General features: G+C 48.3%; 1 protein-coding gene across 1 annotated transcript in view; it reads right to left on the reverse strand.

Moving 5' to 3' along the window:
• PIBF1 (progesterone immunomodulatory binding factor 1) overlaps nucleotides 1-25,641 on the reverse strand; it is a 797,165-nt gene that overhangs the window by 628,061 nt on the left and 143,463 nt on the right. Inside the window, exon 9 of the mRNA XM_086933412.1 lies at nucleotides 2,724-2,849. Coding sequence (XP_086789538.1) covers nucleotides 2,724-2,849 — 126 coding nt within the window. The remainder of the gene's footprint in view (nucleotides 1-2,723; nucleotides 2,850-25,641) is intronic.

The raw sequence follows: 25,641 nt of genomic DNA on the forward strand, positions 1-25,641 counted from the left end.
TCGGTCTCCAACCCTTATTGGACATAACTAGTCGATATTCAACATCTAATGGATTAACCATTAACCACGACCAAACGAAGGTTATGAGAATACATTCAAAGAAGGAAACCTCTCAATACTGCTGGCATACAGCAGATTCACCAATCAAAGTAGTTAACCAATGTAAGTATTGAGGAGTGATGATGGATAATAAAGGGACTTTCAATTGACAAAAAGAGTCAATCAAAAGAAGAGGCAACTCGATTGCGGTAGCCATAAAATCGATCAAACAGAAAACTGCCGGCCCTATCCTTATCCCACTCTTACAAGTCTGGCAAGTGAAACTCATCCCGGCAATCACTTATGGGAGTGAGTGTCTGAGGGGAAGAGATGCAGTTACTTTGGATAGAACTGTCTCAAGAGCTGCCAGGATAATATTTAATTTACCAAAGTACGTCTCGCCAGCCAAATAAGGCTAGAATTCGGCATGCAAAGTCAAGAAATAGCCCGCAAAGGAGCCTATGCTAAGAGCTGGTATAGGATAAAAAAAATCTGAAGCAGGCCCACTGAACTCCTATTCATGGAATGAAATACACCTAAAGAGGTAGTGTGCAGCAAGGACCTATTTGACAGCATCAACAGATCATCTGGGACTCAAGGAACTTTGGGCCGCCTCAGGGTCCTACCATTGTTTTAAACAAATTGTAAACAAGACAGTGAAAAGGTTATCAATAGTAGAAGACAAGGCAATACTTACAGAAAGAGCCCACAGATGGTTTGTTGTCCACAGCTACAACAAGTCTCTCCACAACCCTACTTAGTCGTGGTTTTTAATAGAAAGAAGAAAGAAAAATACCTTCACTTTCGATTGGGTTATTTTTCCATCTTTACCCCATCTTCCCCCATGGAAACGACCCCCGAGTCAGTCAATATGCCGCCAAAGTGAGGATGCCAATGAAAGTGTATTACACCTATTATGTATCTGCAGAGATCTACAGGCCAAACGCCGACCGTTATTGAAAACGCTCTTTGTAAGTAAGAGGATAAGAACCTGCAGACAAGCTGTGAAGGCATGTTTCAGAGGTGAAAATGTACAGCTAGCGTGTCGCTTTGTTCAATTCATGGAAGCGGCAGGGGCAAAAGCTTTTTCGTCAAGCGACCGGATCGCTTTATCTTTGTATCCCATAGCCCCTGAAAGCGATACATTAAAGCGAAAATGACATTTTCTGGTCACTCAACACCCGGACGATACATGGTTAAGCAGAAAAGCGAACAGCAATTTTTCATCGTTGCGGTTACAAACCTACCGATGATGGAACAGTCTCTCTCCCTTTGAGAATTGAGCCTTGCTTTTTTTAACGTATGGTCTGTGCAAACAATTAATGACAACTGTTCAACGCATGTTAATACAACTCATGAAAGTTTGTATATGTTTTATTTATGTCTACCTTTTTTTAATACAATGCACCCTGCCATATGGGATGTTTGGGGCCTACCCTAGAGGTGACAGATATGTATTACAAAGGGAGTTTCAGGCTTAGCAAAGGGGTTATGGTGTCAAGTCAAATTGGCAGTTCAAACAGGACTACAGGATGCAAATGGCAGGCCTGAGATATGTTTAAGAGGCTACTTAACCCTTTCCCCAGCCCCTGGGTAGCCCTCCTAGGCATCGCCTATGGCATTCCACCCTTCCCCTCACCTCACCTCCCCCTTCCCAGTTACTATGTTACGTCGAGCGAAGTGTTTGTTCTCATCACCATGGACACTATTTGCTCATATGCTTGTATATCTAGGCTTAGCCCTTATGATGCTAGACACGTGCAGCACTTGCCAATTGCTCTTGCTAATCCTTCTGTATCACACTATGCAGTCTATTATCAGCATCTACTTGTTATATGCCTTCACGGTCATGAGTGTCTGTCTTCTTAACTCTTAATAAAAAAAAGACTTAACACAAAGAGTCTACTTTAGTGGGTGGCACAATAAGTATTTCAGGCCCACTAGTAGCTTTTAATTTACAGGACGTGTAAAAGCAGTACAACTTTACTAGATGCTTACAAGTAAATTAAAAGTGCCAATTGGATGCAAGTCAATCTTACCATATTTTGGGAACTGAGCACAAGCACTTTAGCAATGGTTCACAGTGATTTAGTGAACAGAGTCCTAAGGCCAGCAAAAACAAATACAGCAAAAGAAGAGGGGAGAAGGTAAAACATTTGGGGGTGACTCTGCAGAGAAGGTAAAGTCCAACAAAGAGCTAATCTTTAGCAATCTGCTTTCTAAAACTATTGGTCTTGGATCTCTGGATCATCTATTAAAAAGTTAATAAAGTGACCTTACATCACATTCGTACCTTCTAGGTGAGTATAGGCATACTACTCAATTCCTCTTGCTCACAAAACCTGCTTGCGCTCTTTTCCCTCTCCTCGATTTCTCAAATCCAACACTCAAACATCTTTCAGCAGAATTCTTTGCCATTTCAAAAAGAAACTTAAATACCACATGTTATGGATAAAAAGCTCAAATGAAACAATTTGAATATCATCATTCTCATACTTTAATCAAAGACTGTTTTAGTGTTTGTACGCTACCTTATGCCGTTACTCTTGCCTGCCAGTGGTCAGAATTTGATAAACTGGGATCAACCTTTGCATTTCAATGGAATCAAGGTAAGTCATAGGCTCTTGGGATGCGTTTAAACAGAATTTCCATAGGAAGAAGACAGAATTACATGTGTACTTCACCTGTTCTCTCTTTCATACATCTCTTTTGATGCTCCCCGGAGCTGCTCAATTTCTTGATTTGTTTTTAGTCTGATTTGCTCCAACTCATCACGCAGCTTATTCTCATATTCAGTCTTGTATTGATCTCTGCAAAAATGTAAAATGAAGTATATAAATATTAATATTAAAACTGATAAACTCTGCACCTTAAGTGCTTAATATAAAAAATTGTGTTAATAGAAATGGCATAAAAAGCAATGGCTGCTTCTATTAGACCTTGGATTTACATTTTTCTTACAAAGGTTTGCAATTTTCTTTTGTTTCCACCGCCATGGGTGCAAATCAGCCAAATGTTCAGCTGATCTATGCCCCCCCTGCCCCAGCCCCCCACACATGGCTATATTTTTGGAGGGAGTGGCCCCTTGGGCAAGGGTCGCTTCCCTGAAAGGGGTATTATTTCTCCATTGGTTCCACCCACCCTAGGTCGAGATAGTCCACTTTTGAAGGCTAATCTGTCCTGCGGGGGTGGAAACCCACTAGACAGCAGAAAATAAGTTTCTGTGTGTGGGAAGGAGCTGCCCCCAGGGTACAGATTAGTTTCATTCCAGAATGCAAATTTTCTGTTTTCACTTTGTGCCCCCGTTAGGTGTAGATCAGCCTTTTTTGAGCCCGATCTGCCCCTTAGAGAAGACTCCATTGTGTTTCATAATGTTAACTATTTCATTTCTTATTATATTAACTTTTTACCTTAATATTTTTTACCCCTTATTATTGTAGAGCAAATGTTTTTTATTGTGCCGTAGCCTGCTTGTTGTTTTGGCACTGGTGGATATTCAGTTTGTATGCTTTCATTTGTTTGCTAAGCAAACTTTTTTCCTTTTTTTTAACTTCAAATGTGTATCATTGTCCTTCCATGAATTGTTTTTACTTTTGTAATAATTGTAGCATATTTTGCTTATGCTTAGTCTTTGAAATTCACGTTTGGATTTGCGCAATATCTAAAATGAGTTGTCTTGTGTGCAATTATTCTTTATTTTTCCTTTCTACTGGGATATCTTGGATTCTTGTTGGGTCTGTGTAGAACAGGTGCAGTGGAGCCACAGTCTAGCTGTTCGTAGCAAGTAAGGGATGCATGTGTATATCTTTTTATAGTAGAAAGCTCATTGTATAATGAATTGATAGTATCTTTCCAGATCGTTATATTTCAATAGTTGTATTTACTGTTTGATACAGCCACAGTTTGTTGAGTTCTAATTTGACGCAGTGTTGTTGAATGACTGACTGACTCTGCATCTGAGACAGAGGGCCAAGTGCAAGCCAAGAGGGAACATTTGATGATGAATCTACTAATAGAGCTGATAAAGTGCTTCACTTAGGGGAGAACACTGATGTGACTGTAGTGCAGCACGAGAAAGCTAGATTGCAGCCAGGGTCTGGAAGGCTTTTGATTATTAGTGATGAACCCTGTTCCCTAGCATGGAAAAGGCCTGTTTTGAGTGGCTTTAATAATGTTGCAAGGTGTACAGTTAATACAGAGAACTTTTTGCCTATACATTTCTTCCAGGATTTTTCTGCGGATGTGTTTTTGGATGATAATGTTGAGCAGACTAATTTGTAAGAAAATTGTTTTTGAGGGACAACAGTGCCACACTTAAGACTCACTCTAGAGATACCCTTTGGACTTCTACAAATCTTCATGAGATAAAGCAGGTTGGCGTTTAACTTTTGTGATGGGATTTTTAAGGAGTAGTACTGTAGTTACAACATTTTGGAAAAAACGAAAGAACTCAAGGATTAAAGTACTGAGTCCTGCAACCCAATTCAATATTTAGGCCAACAATTGTAGCACTAATTATTGAATAGTGTTACAGGCCTCACTACTTTCATACCAGAGTTCCTTCATTTTTCCCCAAATTTCTGTTGTATAATGGCCCACTTATATGTCATTCTTGCAATTGTTCACATGAAATGATTACGTCCAGTTGGACAGATAAACAAGCATCCTTGTATCTCTATGTGAATGACAGTAATAATTGTGTGTTGTTAGGGGCCACTATCTCTTATAAATAATCTGTACCCAAGGTCCCTGACCATTCATTTGGGTTCACTTGTTTTTGTAAAACACAGGACTTTTAAAGAGGTCTTCATTGTGTTTGAATTGGTCTACTAGTATAATGCTATTTTGCCAGCAATTAGGAGTCAAGATCAGTATTTGCTTCTGCAGCGGAAGCTGCATTTTGTGGATAATGCTACAGCGTTGCCACAAGATCACCTTGACTGTGACAGTCTCTTCAAGATTCTGCCTGCCCTTGACCATTTAGTAGATCATTTCTCAGAGATCTATAGTTTAAGGTCAAGATATATCTGTGGATGAGGCTTGGTCCTGTTCAAGGGAAGTTTGGATTTTAGACAGTACATACCCAAAAAGAGAGTACGTTATGGTGTTAAGCTGTATATGTTGTATGAAAGTGCCACTGAAAATATATATAATTTCAGGGAGTACACTGCCAGGCATTCTTAAATGTACCCTCTGGGTGTCCTTTCACTTCAGGAGTCAGTGAAAAAAATTGGCCACTATTTAGAAGTTAATAATTTCTACAAAGCAGTGCAATTAAAGACGTGTTCAACGTAGGTGCTCTTACCATACGAGCTTGTGTGTAAGAATCTTCAAAGGGGGCAAAGCAGTGCCTTGCATAGAAATTAATTTGCAGTGGTGATGAGAAGGGCAGTCAACAGTAGTGGCTCGTGGAGGGAGTGCCGTGGGCAGTGGAAGGGCAGGGTGTGTTTCCCAATGCGTTTCAGTGTGCGCAATGAAATTTGTTTTATTTATTTAGTTACATTACTCCGGTCGGCTGTGAGCTGGAGTTTACTACCCCCCACCCTGCCCCTCCCCGCCCCGCCCCATCACCCCGCGCACTCCCTCCACGAACCGCTACTGGCAGGCGAGGGCTATGGCCTTGAGCTCTCTTTGGTGGCAGACATGACTTCTATCTCTGTACCCCTTTTGCCCTTTAATGAAGCCCTCACTGATGTCCTTCTGGGCACCTGGTCCAAGACCAGCACAGGTGCTCCTGAGTACAGGAGAGTAGCCTGTCGCCGCCCCGCTCTGGGCCTCCTAGCGTTCTTTAATGTTAATGTTATGGGTGTCTTATATAGTGCTCGGCTACTCCGAGGAGTGTCCCGGCGCTTTCAAACCCACAGCAGACTAACAGAAGGCAGAGGGAAGAACGCAAAAGAAACAGCAGATCACTGTCCATAGGGCCAACATCCTTCCCCTAAGAGCTTGGTTGTCCAAGTCTCATCTTCTAAAGGCGCATTCCCTTCTTCACCCCTCCGTTAGGGAATCCAAGAAGCTGGACCATCTTGGGAAGAGCATGTTTTCTTCCTCCACCTTGGCATTGCGGTTGGTGAATACTGTTTACCTTTGGGGTCGATACTCCCATGCCATCTAGGACACAGTTGCGCAGGTGCTGCCTCAGTGCAAGGAGGGCAGCTCTCTCCTCGGCAGTTGCAGACAAGAGAAACGCTGCAAAACTCACTATTCATTAAGGACTGGACACCACTGAGTCACTGGGTAAAACGGTTGCCTTGTCCGTAGCATTACAACGCTATGGCTGGTTGAGGACTCCTGCCTTTTCAAGGTAAGTCCAATCTACCTTGATGGACATGCCGTTTGATGGCAAACGCGTTTTCGGTGATAAGGCAGACTCAGCACTTTAGCGCTTCAAGAAATCTCGAGCACCGGCCCGATCCTTGGGCCTCACTGCTAACACCCAACCCACTCAGTCTGCCTTTTTGTCCCTTTCGTGGCTACGGAAGAGGTGCCCAGCCACGTCCTCTCAAGCCCAACCACCAAGTCATGCAAGCTGACAAGCCTCTGCTGGCCTGTGGATGTTGGACCCATTGTCCTCATGGGTCAAGGAGCCAGCAGGAAGGCAAGTCCACCCTTTCCACATCTACCACTGCTTCCAAACCCTCCTAGTTCGACGTTTCAGGCCCATCTGAGGCAGGATTTGCCATCACCTCCTAAGCTGGCAGTCCATCACATCAGACAGGTGGGCTCTACAGATAGACTGAAGGAGCTTCTCCCTCCCCTTCGAGACTACCCTTCCCTTCAGAAGGAGAAGTTCAAAATTATGACTTTGGCCCAGGTCCTTTCAACCCTCGACCCAGGAGACTGGATGGTCGCATTGGACTTGCAGGACACTTATTTCCATATCTCCGTCCTGCCTGCCCACAGATGTTAATTACAGTTCACGGTGGACCATAAGCACTTTCAGTTCACCATGCTCCCCTTTGGCCTTACCAGTGCCCCATGGATGTTCACAAAAGTTATAGTGGTCATCGCAGCTCATCTGCTCAGATCAGGGGTACCAGTCTTCCCCTATCTCAACGACTAGCTGTTGAAGGCGGGTTCACTCCAGTCTGTTGTCTCCCACCTTCAGACTACTGCGGACCTTCTGCACACGCTAGGGTTCACTATCAACTTGCTAAAGTCACACCTGACTCCCTCTCAGAAGCTCTCTTTCATCCGAGTGATTCTGGACACAGTGCAGTTTCAGGTCTATCCTCCCAAGCGGCGAGTCCGAGACATTCGGGCTATGATATGTATGTTTCAGCCTCTAACCTGGATTATGGTGAGATTGACTCTGAGGCTGCTGGGCCTCATGACCTCTTGCATACTACTGGTGAATCATGCCAGAAACAATATTCCGGCTCTGCAGTGGTACCTGAAGTTCCAGTGGGCGTACATCCGGGGAATCTTTCCAACTACTTTCCAACTAGCTAAAGTCACACCTGACTCCCTCTCAGAAGCTCTGTTTCATCCGAGTGATTCTGGACACAGTGCAGTTTCAGGTCTATCCTCCCAAGCGGCGATTCCGAGACATTCGGGCAATGATACGTATGTTTCAGCCTCTAACCTGGATTATGGTGAGATTGACTCGGAGGCTGCTGGGCCTCATGACCTCTTGCATACTACTGGTGAATCATGCCAGAAACAATATTCCGGCTCTGCAGTGGAACCTGAAGTTCCAGTGGGCGCACATTCGGGGAATCTTTCCAACTACATCCATATCTCGGGGGAAGTGCGCACAAACTGCAGTGGTGAGTATCAAACCAAGATTGGGTCAAAGGCAGAATTATTTCCCTTCCTCAACCAGATAAGACAGTGGTGAAAGATGCGTCACTCCTGGGATGGGGAGGCCACCTGGGAGAGGCAGAGAGCACAGGCGTCTGGTCTCCAGCGGAATCCGGTCTCCATATCAACCCTTTGAAGCTCCGAGCGATCAGCCTAGCACTGAAGGCATTCCTTCCATCTCTAAAAGAGAACGTAGTGCAGGTGTTCACAGACAACACCCCCGCCATGTGGTACTACAACAAACAGGGTGGGTGGGGTTGTGAACCCTTTGTCAGGAGGTTTTCAGTCTCTGGACATGGCTGGAACATCAAGGCATATCCCTAGTAGTTCACCACCTGATGGGTTCTCTGAACACAAGAGCAGACAAACTCAGTCGTCGGTGCCTGGTCGATCACAAATGGAGTCTCCATCCAGAGGGGGTACAAGGTCTCTTTCAACAGTGGGGAGAGCCTTGGTTAGATCTATTAGCCTTCAAAGAGAACGTGCAATGTCAGCAGTATTGTGCGTTGGAGTTTTCAAGGCAGAGCTCGCTCTGCAGTACGCTTTGTCGTGAGTGGAGCTTCGGCCTCCTCTACGCCTGTCTGCCTATACCACTTCTGCCCAGAGTGCTCAGGAAAATCAAGCATGACCCGGCTCAAGTCATTCTTGTGGCTACGGATTGGGCACAAAGAGTCTGGTATTCAGACCGTCTGAGCATGGCCATCGATCCTCCGATCCGACTGCCCCTTTAGGAGGATCTTCTGTCACAGCAGCAGGGGACAGTTCTTCACCGGAACCTGTCCAGCCTCCACCTTCTTGCCTGGAGATTCAGCGGCAGCAGTTGACAGCTTTCGGCCTTCCACCTGAAGTCTGTGATGTCATCTTGGCAGCTGGTCGTCCCTCCACTAAGACGGTATACACCTGTAGATGGAACAAATTTATGGCATGGTGCACAGAAAAGGCTGTTGATCCCCTTTCTGTCCCTCTATCAGAAGTTCTGTTGTACATACTTTCTATGGCCTAGCAGGGTTCTGGTTTGGGCACCCTTAAGGGTTATCTTTTGGCTATCTCTGCCTTTCTGGGACTTCAAGTTCAGCCATCTTTTTTCAAATCTCCCATGTTAATAGGTTACTTAAGGGCCTTACTCACTTGTTTCCTCGGTCTCTTTTCAGAATGCCCCAATGTGATTTAAATCTGGTTTTGACCTTTTTTTTATGTGTGCTCCCTTCGAGCCTCTTCATAATTGCCCTCTCAGGCTTCTAACCCTTAAGACTGCTTTCTTCATTGCCATCACCTCTGCTCGCAGAGTTAGCAAGCTCAAGGTTCTGTCTTCCAAGCCCCCCTTTCTGTCTGTCCATCTGGATAAAGTGGTGCTTTGCACAAAAGCTTCGCCCCTCACTCAAGTGGTCACACCTTTACGTATGGGCCAATCCATTAATCTGTCCACCTTTTACCCACCCCACATCCCTCCAAGGACACTGCCCGTCAACCGGCAGTCAGACTTCCCCATGAAGGTCCATGCCAATTTCATTTCTAAAACATTCCACAATGAAGAGATTACACACACAAAACACAAATAGAAAAAAATGTAACATTCAACTACAGACAGCACAATTAATTTCCTTTTTTTTCAATTTTAAAAGGCGAAAAACCATCTATGTTAGAATGCAGAACAATTGTTACTAAACATCAAACAATTGGCAACATGGTGTCAAAACAGAAAATATATAGCAAATCACGCCATAGTGGCAGTTGCCTTTTACTCTCATGGTTACTTCCAATACTTGAGTTGTGCTAGAGTTTAAAGCAAGTGGACACACATAGGTCAAGTTTAGAAGGACACCTGGAAGAGTACATATAACTCTCCTTTCGTTCTCATCTTTGAAGCCAGACTGCATCTCCGACAAGGAAAGTCTTTTTTGGGTTTTGAAGGAATGTATTCAGGAAAGTATTGATTTATCAATCTAGCCACATCCTCAACCATTCTGATTCTAGGAGCACTTGCTTGCTCTAGTGCAACACGGGTGCTTATTACAGACTGCGGAAACTGTAAAAAGTCATCTTGGAATCTGGAGTACGATCTTTCAAAACAACATAAGCATTGAAGGATGTCACATGAAACAAATGAACAGCCAACTTCTTGTACAATATGCATGACTTTTGTAGCATAGTAAGACTCCAACCTTTGATCTACTCTGTGTCACCTCTTGTCCTTATTGTAGTCTAGAATGCACACTGATTTGGGCACTTCTGCTACTAGACTCCTAAGAGTCACAGGTGAAGTACTTTCATGGTGTATAGTTGTGAGCATGTGGACATCTCTTCTGTCTGAAAACCATAGCCACGATAGGGGGAGAAAGCAAGCCAGTGTCAGGGGAAGTATCAAACCCACTGGCCTCACCCAGGTCCCTCTGCCAGTCCATGGTGTCTTCAGACTGGTCACTTAGAGGGTCCAGCTGCCCCTCCCAGTCCTCTTCACCACCTCCTAGCCCAAAATGAAGGCCAAGGATGAACACAGGGACAATAGTCCCTTCTGACGTTGAAACCCATGTCGATCTGGCTCTGTGTCCACGTCAGGAACGAGGATGGGGTCGGGAGTATCCCCACCGGGATTGAAGTCGGGAAGGTCAAGTTGAATCGACCAACGTCGATCCGGATCCGATAACTGCTTCACAGGACCCCTCCAGAGCCGAAGCTGTCGGGATCGAAGGCCTGGGACCCAACAGACTTCACGGGCCCAAAGGCGCATCAGCGGAGCTGGGTTGCCTAAAGAGGAGGTGCAGGGCCTCAGAGACCTTTTGTAATTGGGCAGGAGATGCTCCAGGTTCCAGAAAAGTGGGGAGGTGCACAGTCATCTCAGAAAGAGGCTCCTAGGACGGAAGCCTAGAGCAACAACGCTCTGTGTCGCACATCGCGTCGGCCGACAGACAGACTGAAGTTGAAGAACGCCTATGCTTCTTCAACTTCTTCTTGTGCTTACCTGGGCGCCATGAGGATTTTGAATGGGACGAGGAATGCGAGCTCCGCAACCGTTCTCGGGACCTTCCTCTCGATCAAGAACAGGAGCAACACAGAGCCAAGCGCCCGGCCTCCAACAGCTTTCGGAACCACTCCCGCAAAGCCTTCAGATTTATGAACCGGCACCCGGAGCACAACTTAAGAGTCGTGGTTGCGCTCAAAGCACCAGAGGCACAGGAGGAGCAGATCCATCAAAGACATCATCTGATGATAGGATCCGCAGGGCTTAAATCCGGTCCTGAGATGGGACACCTAGACAACACCAAAAGTTGAAAAAAGGTTAGCCAAAAAAACAGCTAAGGGGTAGCTCTAGCCGGATCATACGTGGAAAAAGAAAAAACTGTGGTCAGCAATGCAAAACTGATATATACTAGAAGGACCTGCAGGACCAAATGAGCAAAGTGCCCGTCCCAAATGGACCAAACTGTCCATACAGTAGTGCTTTATAAACATATATAAAGAAGTCCATGTTGCAGCCTGGCAGATATACAAGACCAGCTCTCTGTATGCTAAAGCAGTGGTTGCAGCCTTCGCTCTGGTGGAATGAACACGCAAACCCTCAGGGGGGTTGCTTCTCGGCCAGCGTAGCAGATCTTAAAATATAATTCGATCCAACTACAGATAGTCTGCTTCTGCATGACCTGTCCAGTCTTCGCTGAAACATGCCCCACAAAGAGTTGGTCGTCCACCTCAAACGCTTTTGTGCGGTCAAGGTAGAATGACAATGCTATTTTTGGGTCCAGTCGGTGAAGTCGCTTCTCTTCTTTAGAGTAATGTGTCACTTAAAAAAGTAGGCAGGGTGAAGGACTGGCCTACATGAAAAGGAGTGACTGCTTTCGACAGAACAGAAACTCTAGATCATAGAACTAGCGTGTCTGGGTAGAAGTCCAAGTACAGAGGCTTGGATGACAAAGCAAACACAATGAGATGATGGACGGAGCGCTGAAACTTTTCAGACACTCACCCCAAGTCACAGATATGGGTTGAATTAATCAATTGTTCTTTAGATCACTTCGCCACCTTAGCTTGGATGACAAAGCCTGAAGCTCATTGACTCTCTGGGCAGATGTTAATGCCACCATACAGGTCATCTTATGTTATGGAGCCTGAAAGAACAGTTTTACCAGGGCTAAAAGGGAGCACACATCAGAAACATCAGGACTAGATTAAGGTCCCACTGTGGCATGGTGAAGGATGATACATGTTGCAAACCTCTCAAGAATCTATGTACAATGGAGGATTTTAGGAGGAATGGCTGGTCAGGCACCCGCTAATATAGCAGAAAGGTAGCCCTCTAAGGTACCCAGAGTAGAGCCCTGCTGAGCAAGGAAAAGATAAACAGAAGAACCTGAGAAAGGGGAGCAGAAAGGGGATCAACCTGTCGTTCTGCTCACCATGCCACAAACCAGCCCCAACAGCAGGTGTATACCTTTTTGGTAGAGGGACGCCTGGCTTCCAAAATAACTTTGCAGAATTCGGACGGAAGGTCCAAAAGCTGTCAACTGTCCCGGTCACCGCTCAAGCGCTGCACAAGGAAGCAGCATGTTGACCCATTTAGGTGGAGAACCATCCCCTGCTGCTGCGGCAGAAGAACCTCCAGAAGAGGCAGCCTGATGGCCAGGCTCAAAAGCTCGGGATAGCAAACTCTCTGACTTGGGCCCGGTTGTTCCTGATCTTCTAGAGAACTCTGGGCCGCAGCAGTATGGGCAATAAAGTATACAGGAGGCCGAAGCTCCACTCGAGACGGCGGTGTATCCGAGCGAGAGCTGCCTTGGAAACTCCACTGCGCAGAACTTCTGCCAGGGTGCGTTCTCAGTGGTGGCTATCAGATCTAAGCAAGGCTCTCTACACTGCAGAAAGACTGTGCAACACCTACGGATGAAGACACCATTTGTGATCCACTAGGCAACTTTGGCTGAGTTAGTACGCCCTGGCATTCAGAGAGCCTGCCAGGTGTTGAGCAACCAGGGATATGTCCTGCTGTTCCAGCCATGTCCAGAAGTGCAGGGCCTCTTGACAAAGGATCCACGACTCCACTCTATTTGATGCTCTACCACATGGCGGTGGTGTAGTCCATGAACACCTGCACTAGCCTTCCCTTGATGGAGGGTAGAGAGGTTTTCAATGCTAGTCGGAATCGCTTGAATCGCCAGAAGGTTGATGCAGAGTCCTGATTCCACCAGAGACCGGTGTCCTTTGATCTCTGCCTCTCCCACATCGCTGCACCATCCCAGGAGTGACACATCTGTCACCATTGTGATTTCTGGTTGGCGAAGGCAGAGGGGTCTGTCGCTGACTTAATTGCGGTTCGTTAACCACCACTGCATATGATTTGCAGTTTGTTCCAAGATATCTGAACCATGTAAGAGAGATTCCCCTGCTGCTGCGCCCACTAGAACATCGGATCCTACTGTACAGCCCGCATATGCCATCGGGCATGTGTCACAAACAGGATGCAGGTGGCCATGAAACCCAACAGCCTCAGAGTCAGTCTCACCTAAATCCAGGATGGAGTCTGAGACATCGGTAACACAGCCATTAGGGAGGATAGGCTAAAAACTGCAACTTGTCCAGAATAGCTCTGATGACAGAGAGAGCATCTGATAGGGAGTTAGGTGTGACATCGGCACGTTGATAGTGGACCCCCAGGCAGGAAGTCTGCCATTGTCTGGAGGTGGGAGATGACAGCCTGGGGCGAGCCACTCCTTCAACAGCCAGTCATCAAGATAGGGGAAGACTGGCACCCCTGATCTCTGCAGATGAGCTACAACCACAGCCATCACCATGATGGACATCCAAGAGGTGCTGGTAAGGCCAAAAGTCAGCAAGGCGAACTGAAAGTGCTCATTGCCCACCGTGATCCACAGGTAATGCCTGTGGGCAGGCATGACAGGAATGTGGAACTATGTGTTCTGCAAATTCAATGCTACCATCTAGTCTCCCGGTTCCAGGGCAGACAGGACTTAAGCGAGCGCAAGCATTTTGACCTTCTCCTTCTCGAGGAAGAAATTAAGAGAGTGCAGGTCTAGGATAGGACGAAGGCATCCATCCTTCTTTGACACTAGAAAGTAGCAGGAATAGCAAACATAACCTACTCTGGCGTCTGCATCCTCTCAATGGCTCCCTTGGTCAAAGGAGCCATCACTTCCTGGCGGAGCAATGAGAGATGGTCCTCCATCAGCCTGTTGCAAGCAAGTGGCATGGGTGGAGGGGTAGACACAAAGGAGAGGGAGTATTCCCTCCGAACAATTTGGAGAAAGCATTCGTCTGATTTTATAACACTCCACTGGGGCAAGTGATAGCGTATCCTGCCTCCTACTGGGTGCTCATGAAGATAAGAGCAAAAGACACACAAATGGGGCCATGGCCAGCCATCATGCCGATCGGACGTGACTCCGACCGGCTCCATCAAAAGCTCGAAGTAAATATGCCCTGAGGCATATTTAAGCGCACCCCGATCACCCAAGGAAGAGCCAGGTGTGGGGCAACCGCTGCGGACCGGTGCGGTGGTCAGAGGGGCGGCAGTGTGGTGCCAGCGGATCGCGACCGTCCCGGGATGGTTTTCGTAAAATGGTGTCTCTCCCAGCCGAGAGCTCTGCAAAGTGGTAAAATGGAGCCGCCGTCAGCCGAAATGCTGAGCGGAGTTGCGGAGACATTCGAAGCAACCCACTGAGTGCCTCTGAGGAGGTGCAGCGAGTAGTCAGCAGAGCGGTGCTAGAAGACGACCGGACCCCACAGAATGGTGGGGCTCTCTACCGGTAGCGCTGAGCAGCACTAACGGAGGGAGCCCACTTACATGACAACAGACTAGAACAGCCAACAGCCCATTTCAACCCACTATGGGACCCTGCAGTGTAGGGAAGAGGAGCTAGAGGAGCCGTGATTGCCCCAGACTGGGATCTCTTCTTTTGGCGGTTCCCACCCGAGGTGGTGACGACCGAGTGGCCAAGCTTACAAGCCCTCGCACATGAGCGGTGCAAACGGGGACCCCTTTAGCACTCTGGGGGCCCGCATCAGGAAGCCAACAGTGCGGCGCGAATTCCTTGAGGGGGGACCGCATGTAAGGCTAGGCTCTCGGGACTTTCGCTTTTCCTATTGGAAGCTTCACCCAGGGCAGGGGGGAGAGGCCAGCAGCAAGAACCATAAGCGGTCCGCTAAGCTGGGGCCTTCATTGCTGCAGAGTCCAAGAGTGAAGTAAAAGAGGCGTCCATTACGCAGTGCTCGCCGCCTGGTGCCTGACCTTAAAATGGGCACCATGGCGAGCTGGCATTAAGAAGTGAGCCCAAGGTGCAACGAAGGAGCGAGAGTACAGGCTCCCTTCTTCATGAGTTTTAATGAGCCTTGCAGGGAGTGTGCAACCTGAGAGTCTCCTAGCCTGAGGGTACAACCTGTTGAGGTGGTCCACGGGTGGCGCGATCGCTACACTCACCAGGAGGAATCCAGGAGGGATCGCTTAGCACCCCTCACAGCCACCTCGGACAGAGCCTGTGATGCCCCCTGAGGAGGCCAAGGAGTGGAGGTGGTCCCCTACAAATCCAGAGAAAGCCCGGTCTGGTTTTGAGAGTGAGTGGGGGCAGCAAAGAGCTGACCAGGGAGTGTGTCCCCTTATGCCACCGAAAACACCCCAAACAATAAAGTCTAAAATTATTTTGCTACCGCTGGTGCGGGGACGTCCGGTGAGGAGGCGGCACAACCGACAGGATCAATGGCGCTCACAAGGGAGGACCTCCTGTCTCCCCTCCTGGAGTTCAAGAAGGAGCTCCGAGCAGACATCAAAGCTGATATGGACGCCTCCTTTGATTCTTTTCGAGCGGAGATGAGGGAGAATTTGGTGACCATACAGACGTATGTTGATTTGGTGGGCATCCGTACACTGGACCACGAGGTGAAATACCAGGAGCTGGCCATCGTATTAAACACCTGGAAGAAGGTTCAGAGAAGCTGAGAGGTCAGTTGCGGTCCACCCTGCTCAAGTGTAAAGATTTGGAAAATCGGTACAGCTGAGACAACGTTCGAGTCTGCAATCTTGAGGAGGATTGTGAGGGTCGGGACCTGGAAGCATTTATGGGGGGCCTTTTCTCCTCAGTCCTGGGGGAGGAAGGTCCTGAAGTTCGGCTGGGGAGAGTCCATAGAGTGGGGCCGCGGCTCCTTGGGGAGCATCGGAGGCCTCAAGACATCGTAGCGAAATAGAAGGAGGATGGGAGCACACTGCTTCACTTCCCAGAACAGTTCACCCCTTTGCATCATGGTAAATGCAGTTCAATTTAAATGCATGCTTAAAATTTTGCAGAGTGTTTCACCAAAGTTGGTGCAGGTTAGTGCTGGTAATCTCTAGACACATGCGTTTCTGGATTTTATCCATCATCAGTAGAGATAAAATGAAATTCTTCTGGGGTTTGCTGAGAAAGCTGCCACAATCCTCTCAGGTCTCTGTACCTCTCCCTGGTGCACAGGTGCATCTCCAAGAGCTCGTCAGCTCGGTTTGCTCAAGGGAGCCTTTTTAAACAGAAGGGGGATAGGAGCAAACTGCTTCACCTCCCAGCACAGTTTGCCCCTTTGCATCTTGGTAAACGCAGTTCAGTTTAAATGCTTACTTGAAATTTTGCAGAGTGTTTCACCAAAGTTTCTTAGCTAAATTCAGTTCGTTCTAGTTCAAAGAATTGGTCCTACAGAAGGCGCGGATCAGCGACAAGGTCACCTTCCGGAATGCCACATGTACGCTATACCAGGATGTGGCCCAGGCCACGCTCATGTGACGACAGCACTTCCGCCTGATCACCAACCTCTTGAGAGAGAGGAAGATTAAGTACAGATGGACATATCCCTTTGGAATTGCCTTCCAATGGCCCAACAAACACCTTCACTGAACGGAATTGGCAAGGTGGAGAATGGGTGGAGAGTGGAGAATGGGTCGAGGGAGCAAGAACACTCCGGACTGAAGTCTTTGATCTGTTGGCCCCACGGTTGGGCGATACCTGTTGTCAGCGACACACAATACTTCCAGCCAAGGGTATATCAGTGGGAGGCGCAATGGAGTGGAGGACTTGCACTCACCTCACTTATCGAGGAACCACCTGCACTGTCAGACTTGTGCAAATGCTGGACTAACGTATGTGAAATGTGAGGCCCACGGATGGGCTGCACTTGCTGTAAGGGAAGTCAAGAAAGTTCCCACCACGGGTGCGGTAAGGAGGCATCAATGGCTGGGTGGACGGAGCGGAGGACTTGCACCTATCCTCTTTAATGCGGGCCCACCTGTACGGACTATTGGGAGCAGCTATTGCAAGGGTGGTCGAAAATCACTAACGGACTCTACAACAAAGTTATGCTTATGCCTTAAGTGGAACTGATAAGGGGCCTCGGCGGCGGAATTTAGTCCGCCCCAGTTTTTAGCTCCTAATGAGGTTCTCCTCCATGATCGAGGACCTCCGAGAGCAAGTTTTTGGACTAAGTTGGACACAGTTCCTCTTTTTCTTCCATTGTTTTCTTTGTTTTTTTGGTGCGACTGTCTACCTTATTGCTTTTTTTCTTATTAGGTTGCTGGTGGAGGGTTGGGTGGGGGGGGGGGGGACTTAGTGGGCAATGTTCAAGGGAGGGAGGGGGCGCCTAGCTGAACTGGTATTGCTGACAAATGGTAGGGTTTAACTGCCTGATATAGAACGTCAAGGGGCTTAATTCCCCTAACAAGAGGCAACAGATCTGGCTGGAAATTTTTACATGATCACCAGATTAAAATTGCTTTCCTCCAGGAGAAGCACCTTCTTCGCAAAGAGGAACATCAACTGAAACACAGGGCATACCCTCAAATTTTTCGCTCTTCAGCATGCACCAAACACAATGGGGTGGCTCTGCTCTTTCACACTTCGACCCCCTTTCTTCACCACGACACTAACATGGACAAAGAGGGGAGGTTTGTGAAGATGAGGGGGGAAATAGGGGGCAGACCGTACACTATTGCGACGCTATACACAACCAACACAGGGCAAAATGATTTCCTCAGTTCTTTCTTATCTACCCTGGGGGGAGGGTTCGCAAGAGGCAACATTTTACTGCTTGGGGACTTCAATATGGTATGGGACCCGTCTCTTGATACCACACACGTCCATAGGGCAGCAAGGGGGGTTTTCAGCAAACCGCTTCAAGCAACTTTACGATGGCTGGGCCTGATAAATATGTGGAGGAATGCCCATCCCACGACCACAGATTACTCCTTCTCCCACTCACATAGGACATATTCCAGAATAGATCATAGGTTCATGAGTCAGTCCCTCCTCTATACGGTGTTGGGAACCTAGTTTCACCGATCTGCCTCTCAGACCACACGCCCCTAGAACTGACCTTAGACTGGCCTGCACCACGCTCCAAATTTGCCAGGTGGTACTTCCCTAATTACCTGTGCAGAGATAGACTCCTCGGAGATGAATTATGAAAGGCAATAACAGAATTCTTTGACCTCAATTACCCCAAACACACTTCGCTAGCAAACAATTGGGATACTTTCAAGGCGGTCATAAGAAGAAAACATATCGGGCCAAGAATTTTGGGGACTTTTATTACACTCTGTACATGGCGGATCAACCAGAATCACTAGCCCAAGACCAATATGTAGAGGGCCTCACCTTGCCCCAGGTACCCACTCACACCAACGAGAAACTGAGTGGCCCCTTCAACGCTGAGGAGGTTCAGAAGGTGATCGATTCGCTTAAGCTCCAGAAAGCACCTGGCCCTGATGGCCTTAATGCCCACTTCTATCCTACATTCGCTCCGGATCTCGTCCCCCACCTGGTAAAGTTTTTCAATGACATCGCTACCAGGCAACAGGTGACCCCTTCAATGGGCGAAGCCCTGATCTCTGTCATCCCCAAACAAGGGAAAGACCCCTCCCTCTGCTCCTCCTACAGACCGATAGCGCCCCTAAATTTGGACGCCAAGCTCTATTCCAAAATCTTGCCCACCTTTCTGGAAAACAATAAGCCGTTCCTGGTGCAGGCCGATCAAGTGGGCTTTATCAAGGGGAGACAAACTGATGACAACCTGCGAAGAGTATTCCACATTATCGAGAAAGCACAAAGGAAGGCAATACCCACGTCCTTCTCGCGCTAGACACGGAGAAGGCCTTTGACCGGGAAGACTGGGCCTTTCTGACCCACACTCTACGTCGGTTCGGCTTCGTTGAGGCTTTTATTGGGATGGTCAGAGCAAATTATCATGCACCACGCTCTAAGGTTCTGGTGAATTGGGTGGCTTCAGAATCTTTCAATCTCTCTCGGGGCACCCCTCATGGTTGCCCCCTATCCCCCCTTTTATTTGCGTTCAGCATCAAACCCTTTGCGGAACGCATTCAATCCAACCCGGACATAGGGGGAGTACCATTCGGCTCGGATGAGCACAAGATATCCCTCTTCGCGGATGATGTGCTCCTACCGGTCACGAGACCGCACTTCTCTTCCGGCGATACTGGCAGAGCTCACCTCATACGAGCGGGCCTTCGGGCTTCAAGATTAACCACTTGAAATCCTTCCTCCTAGATCTCACAGTGCCCAAAGACACGATGTAGGCTATTGAGGGCGCAACCCCCTTTCGTAGTGCCCACAAAGACATCACCTACCAGGGCATAAAACTCACCCCCAAGCAGGAGCACCTCTATAGGGTGAACTTTCCCCTGCTGTTGCGGCAAATTTTTTGGGGGTTTTATTTCTCATTTTACGAACATAAACACCGTACAGTTGACATGAGTATTCACATTGCTCCCCCATACATTACAATAGGCAGACATTAGGGTGCTGTTACAGTAATCAGATATAGGCAGTATCATCAGTAGGAACATCCAGAAGGGTGCACAGTAGTGCACTTGCGACATAAGACAGACTCAAAGCGTCCACGACCATCCATCGAGTCTGCCAGCCAGTACATTGTCCACGTGAACACAATTGCGGCGGGTAAACAAATCATAAGCTGAAGAGCGATACAGTAAAAACATATTATACATTCGGCACACATTCAGTCTACGTCGGATTGTGCCAGCGGGTACGCTGTGTATGGACCCCATATATCCTTTGGCCAGGACGCCTTCGGTAGACCTTCCAAATAACAAGTGAGCTGGTTGTGGCAGCAAGGCATATCCTGCAGCCATTGTGCCAGCTTAGGTACGGGCCTACCATCCCAACACATGGCCACTCTACGTTTAGCTAATTGCAGGGACAGTACTACTAGTTTACGAACTCCAGCTGGGACTTTAGATACAATACCAAACAGACATACCCGCACATCCCGTTCAACCTGCACACCGGTCATATTCGTCAATGCCGTTATCACTTCATCCCAAAATGCTAGGATTCTTAGGCAGACCCACCCCAGGTGCACAAAATCAGCCTCATCTGCACCACATCGCTTGCAACAGTGAGAGTCTCTCAAACCATACTTAAGCACCTGGGCAGGGGTATAATACATCTGGTGCAGGAACTTATAATGAATAAGTTTAAAGTTATCATTAACTGCAAAGCTCCCAGTCATACGACAGCTTTCCTCCGATTCCTCATCCTTCAGCGGCTGCGAAGACACTCATCCCACTTGGCCCTGGAGTTATTCTGTGCAGCACCCTCATCAATTTGCGAGTCATAGTAAAGGCGAGAGACCAGTTTTGTCGTAGTGTTCGCTGTGTATAATAGTTACAGCACCCCCAGTGTAGCCAGTTCCTCAGGAAAGCTTGAATACAAGCTGCGCAATGCCACCCGAAGCCTAGTATATATATATATATATATATATATATAAACGTTGGCATAGCCTCATTTACCCCAGCTTGTAAAAAGGTGGGCAAAGAGAGGAACGTCCCGCCCGCAAAAACATCCCCCATGACATGCACTCCAGCGGTATGCAAGACCTTAAGCGCCCCAGCTCCGCCCATCACCGAGAGGTCTGCGTCATGCAACAAGGGCATCGAAGGAGCATACAAGGGCAATAGCCGCGCCCTTCTCCAGAGGCCCATTTAAAGGGATAATTCAACACAAATCGTACCGTACACTGCGTGAGGGGAAGGATTATAGATTTACTCCAGTTGAGGGCCAGGCCAGAAAACCATTCAAAACGAATATATTCCCGAATAACTTGTTCAAGATATTGCGCTGGTTCCCTGATATACAGGACCATGTCGTCCTCATACATGGATACGGCCAACGACATTTGAAAAAATCTCAACGCTGATCCATGTCTCTGTCTTAACACACATGCAAGAGGCTCCAGTACGAGTGCAAATATCAAGGGCGAAAGCAGACACCCCTGTCGAGTGCCCCTTTTAATTGGAAACTGCTCCGAGACATAGCAATTTACCCGCACTCGGGCCACCGGGTCCGTATACAGCAACCTTATCCAGCTGGTAAAAAAATAAGGCAGTCCGATACTGTGTAGCACGGCGAACATATAGGTCGCAATTGAGTCAAACGCTTTTGCAGCGTCCAACAGAACTGCCACCGCCGGCAGTTCCAGAAGATGCAATACAGCAAACACCGCCCTAAAATTATATGCCGTGGATCGTGTAGGAATAAATCCAGACTGATCCGGGAGCACCATAACATTAAGCAAGAGTCGCAGACGCGTTTTAAGGACTTTCGCAAGTATTTTTACATCGGTATTCATCAGCGACAGCGGCCTATACGACTCGCACTTATCAGGCGGCTTGCCCTGCTTCAATAATGCGACTAGCAATGCCTTCCGGAGTGTAGTAGGTAACTGTTGCTGTTCAAACGCCTCGGTTTACATGGCCGCTAGATGCGGTAGTAATAAATCAGCCTACTCCTTATAAAATTCAGATGGCAGGCCATCTGTGCCTGCAGCCTTCCCATTTAGCAACGCCGTGATTGCACACCTAATTTCTGCAGCAGTTATGTGGTGCATCAAAAAATCTTGTTGTCCTTTAGACAACCAAACCAGGGCCACATCATCCAGGTATTGTGCAATTTCCTCTTCACTAGCTGTTTTCCTACTCCCATATATTACCTTATAATATAGAACAAAGTGCTCTAGTATATCAGGGGGTCTGTTATGGACATGTCATCTTCCGTAAGGGCTTGCACCCCGCAATATCTGGCCCATGGTTCTGTGATTCTCTCAGCCAACGCGCGCCCCAGCCTACCACCTTCGCCGTAGTATCTAGCTTTGCATCGACGCGAAAGGTGGCGCACTTCCTGCTCAGCCAATTCATTATATTCATCCACTTGCGAGCGTATTGCAGCCAAAGTAGCTGTAGCATGCGCTTCCTCATATTGTCGCTCTAGTCGTGCCAACTCACGCTCTAACCACACCATAGAATCCCGCAACGACTTAAGCACCCCTGCCTCTAGGCCTATGCCAGCCCTTCTAATGGTTACTTAAACGCCTCCCAGACGACCCCATACTTTGCACAGACCCAATATTTTCATCAAAGTAATGTTCTATAGCTTCCGTACACCTTCCTTAAATACTGGGTCTAACAAGACCGAGGGCTTCAGGCTCCATCGGAATGGGGCCGGTGCATAGGTAGGAAGGAGCATGTCAAGTAGGATAGGTGCATGATCAGATAGTGTGCGGGGTAAATGCAAGACGCGCGACACCCATGCAGTGACATCACGCATCGCCAACCAATAATCCAAGCGAGACCAAGTGTTATGCGTATATGTGTAACAAGTCCCCTACCTTACCCCAGGGTGTCGCAATCGCCACACATCAGCAAGACCCATGTCAGACATACAATCACGCATAGCCTGTGCTGCCTTTTTGACATGAGTACTAGTTTGTGATTGTCTATCCATATCTTGGTCTAATACAACATTATAATCCCCCCCACAGAGAATCGCGGAGACCGGCAGAGTATATACTTTGTTCCATAGCCTTTTGTAAAACTCCGGATCATATATGTTAGGGTCATAGACATTAACCATGGTAATCAGCGTGCCACATAGCCTCCCCTGCACTATAATATACCTGCCATCTTGATCAACCTCCTCGTGAGTGCTCACAAACGGGACATCTTTCCTAATCAACACCAAGACCCCCCTTGCATACGAGGAATAGGAAGATACAATCCGCACCCCATCCCATTTCTTGGCCACAAAAGCTGCAGTGTGGTCAGTGAGGTGCGTTTCCTGTAAAAACGCGACCTTAACATTGTGACGGTCTAAGTATGCCAGCACCTGTCTAGTCTTTTTTGGATTATTTAGCCTTCGGATGTTCCAGGAAATCCAAGTAATTTTACCTGCCTTCTCCATCATAAATCAAAGTGAAGTAACAGGCAACATATCTGATCAGCAATCCCACCATCAGCCCCAGGAAATGTAATACCAACGGCGCACCTCACACAACTGCACGTACAAAACAGCACCAACACAAGCCCCCTCATCCCCCCCCCAATACAGTATCGCTTCCAAAGAAGATCCCAACCGCCCCACTACCCTCCTCCCCCCGGACAACCCAACCCCCTCTCCATCCCAAACATCCCAAACCCCCCTCCCACTTCTGCTCCCCCAACATGCCAAAGCTCCCCCAACTCCTCAGCAATCCCCACCCTCCCACCCATCCCAGCAAACCAAATTCGGGGTACACCCATATGCAGGGGCGCAGAGACAGAACATTCCCACGTAGTAGGAGTTGACCGAGCATTTATAACAGTACAATGCATCATACATCACATAATTAGCAATCCCAGAATGTCCATCCTGATACCAGCATAGCCAACCAGACATTGTGTATTGAAAAAGGGTGCCGTGTACCAGTGTAGTTAAGTCACCAATTAGAACAAGAGCATAGAGGAGATCAGAGATCCCAAACATAATGAAGTAAATGGCATAAGCTGAGCGGAGGGAAACGGAACCCCACCTAAGAACAGGCATCCTAGAACCCAGAAAAAAGGCAGAATGAATAAGCCAGTCATAACACAGCAGTCCAAGGAACAATCGGACCCCCATCCACCCATGCTCAAAAGTAAGACCCCGCAGACCAATAAAAAAGGGCCAACAAACATCCATCATCTAAGGCAACATGGTGACATGTTATCACAGACAGAGTCTACGATATACCAGGAGTCTCATTCACAAGAGGAACCACAGGGCATACCATTGCAGTCCCTTCAGCACTCAGTGTCACCCAGCTCCTCCTCATCAGGCGCCGCAGTGGAGTCACGATTTCTGCGTTTTAACTTTTTGGCATAGTCCATAGCAGACTTCGGGGTAGAGAAGATTTTATTATCGGCCGCAACACTGATGCGAAGTCGTGCCGGATACAACATGGCGTATGGAACACCCTCATTCCGTAGAAACTGCTTCAGGGCTCCAAACTCCCTCCGCGCTGCCTGAACAGCTACAGTGAAATCTGGGAAAAACACAAGCGTATTTCCCTGATGCTCGATGGTACCTTTCTCCCTTGCCAAGCATAGGTTGTATCTCGGTCCCTGTAGTTCAGGACCCAGAAATTATTGGGCAAGGTGGAGCCCGAGGGACAGGCCGAGCAGCCAGGGAGCGGTGGGCACCTTCCACGATAAACACATTAAACAATTGTTCCGTGCCAAAAATATCAGCGATGAGGCGCTCCATATAGGACTCCATTCTACCCTAGTTAGTGGACTCCGGCAGCCCCGTGACGCGGATGTTGTTGCGCCGGGACCGCGCTTCCAAATCCTCATTCTTTGCCTGAATGAGGGATAAAACCTTGTCCATGTTCAATGTCTTATCCGTAACTGCGGTAAGACCATCCTCCCCAGCCGAGACCCTCTGCTCCACCTCCCCCATGCGTGCGCTCTGTTTTTGAAGTTGTGAGGACATATGATCCAACCGATTATTGACAGAGGCCATCGCCCCCTCAATGGACTGCAAAGTCTGTTGCAGTGTCCGCCTCCAAATCGGAGGCAGCCTTTTGTGGGGTCTTGGGCGCCCTCCGGGCCTCAATGGAGAGCTTAGCTTGATATTTGTCTGTCCTCCCCATTATTTTATGGCACACAATCAGAGTGAATGCAGGGAACTGAAAGGGTCAGCACACGTAGGCCAGAGAAGGTAATGTAGTACTACACGTGGCTTGGATCACCACACCAATCCTGCTTAACTTTCACCTGCAGGCGAAGCAGCTTTTTAGCTACGAAACATTCCCCTAGTCAGGCTGCCAACAATTCAACCAAGACACCTGTTCTCCCCAAAGGTGTAAATGAAAAAACAAATGAGGGAAGGCCACAACCGCCAATTCTGCTGACAAATTCGATGTAAGAAAGGCGGCAAAAACAGCAGCAGCACCCAGTCACTGTGTGGCAATTCCTCACTGGGCCCCACCAGGCAACTCACAGCAGAGCAATGACAGGAATCTTAGCCCCAATAGTCAGTGGCCCTGAATTGGAAAGGTCCGCCACTGTAGGCACTGCAGTGTAACGCAGCACCCTCCTCTCGCCACCAGGCCCAGGATCCCCGGAGGCAGCAAGGCCAAAGAATAATTGCCTGTCCCTGCACGACTGTCCAACGTCGCCGCTGTAGAGAGGCCCACACCACGTCAATGGTTCCACAGGCTGCCGGTAGCTCCCTTGCCCCAGCGCCAGGCCCCGCACCAAACACAGCGAGCCGGGCGCAGCCCCAACCCCAGGCCCACACCCACCTCCGCGGTCCGAGCCTCGGGCGGAACCAGCCCACTCACTGCATTCTGTGCCGACGGGCACCGCCACCAGAGCCACAGGGCCCTCACCTCCGCAGGTCCTTAGCCGCAGTCCCAAACTCCACCAGCAGTGCCGCCCATGCGGCTCGTCACTGCACCGGGGGGGGGGGGGGTGCGCTCCTTCAGCCCGGGTGGGCTCCGATG

Source organism: Lissotriton vulgaris, chromosome 8, assembly GCF_964263255.1.
Source record: "Lissotriton vulgaris chromosome 8, aLisVul1.2, whole genome shotgun sequence".
NCBI classification, from domain to species: domain Eukaryota; kingdom Metazoa; phylum Chordata; class Amphibia; order Caudata; family Salamandridae; genus Lissotriton; species Lissotriton vulgaris.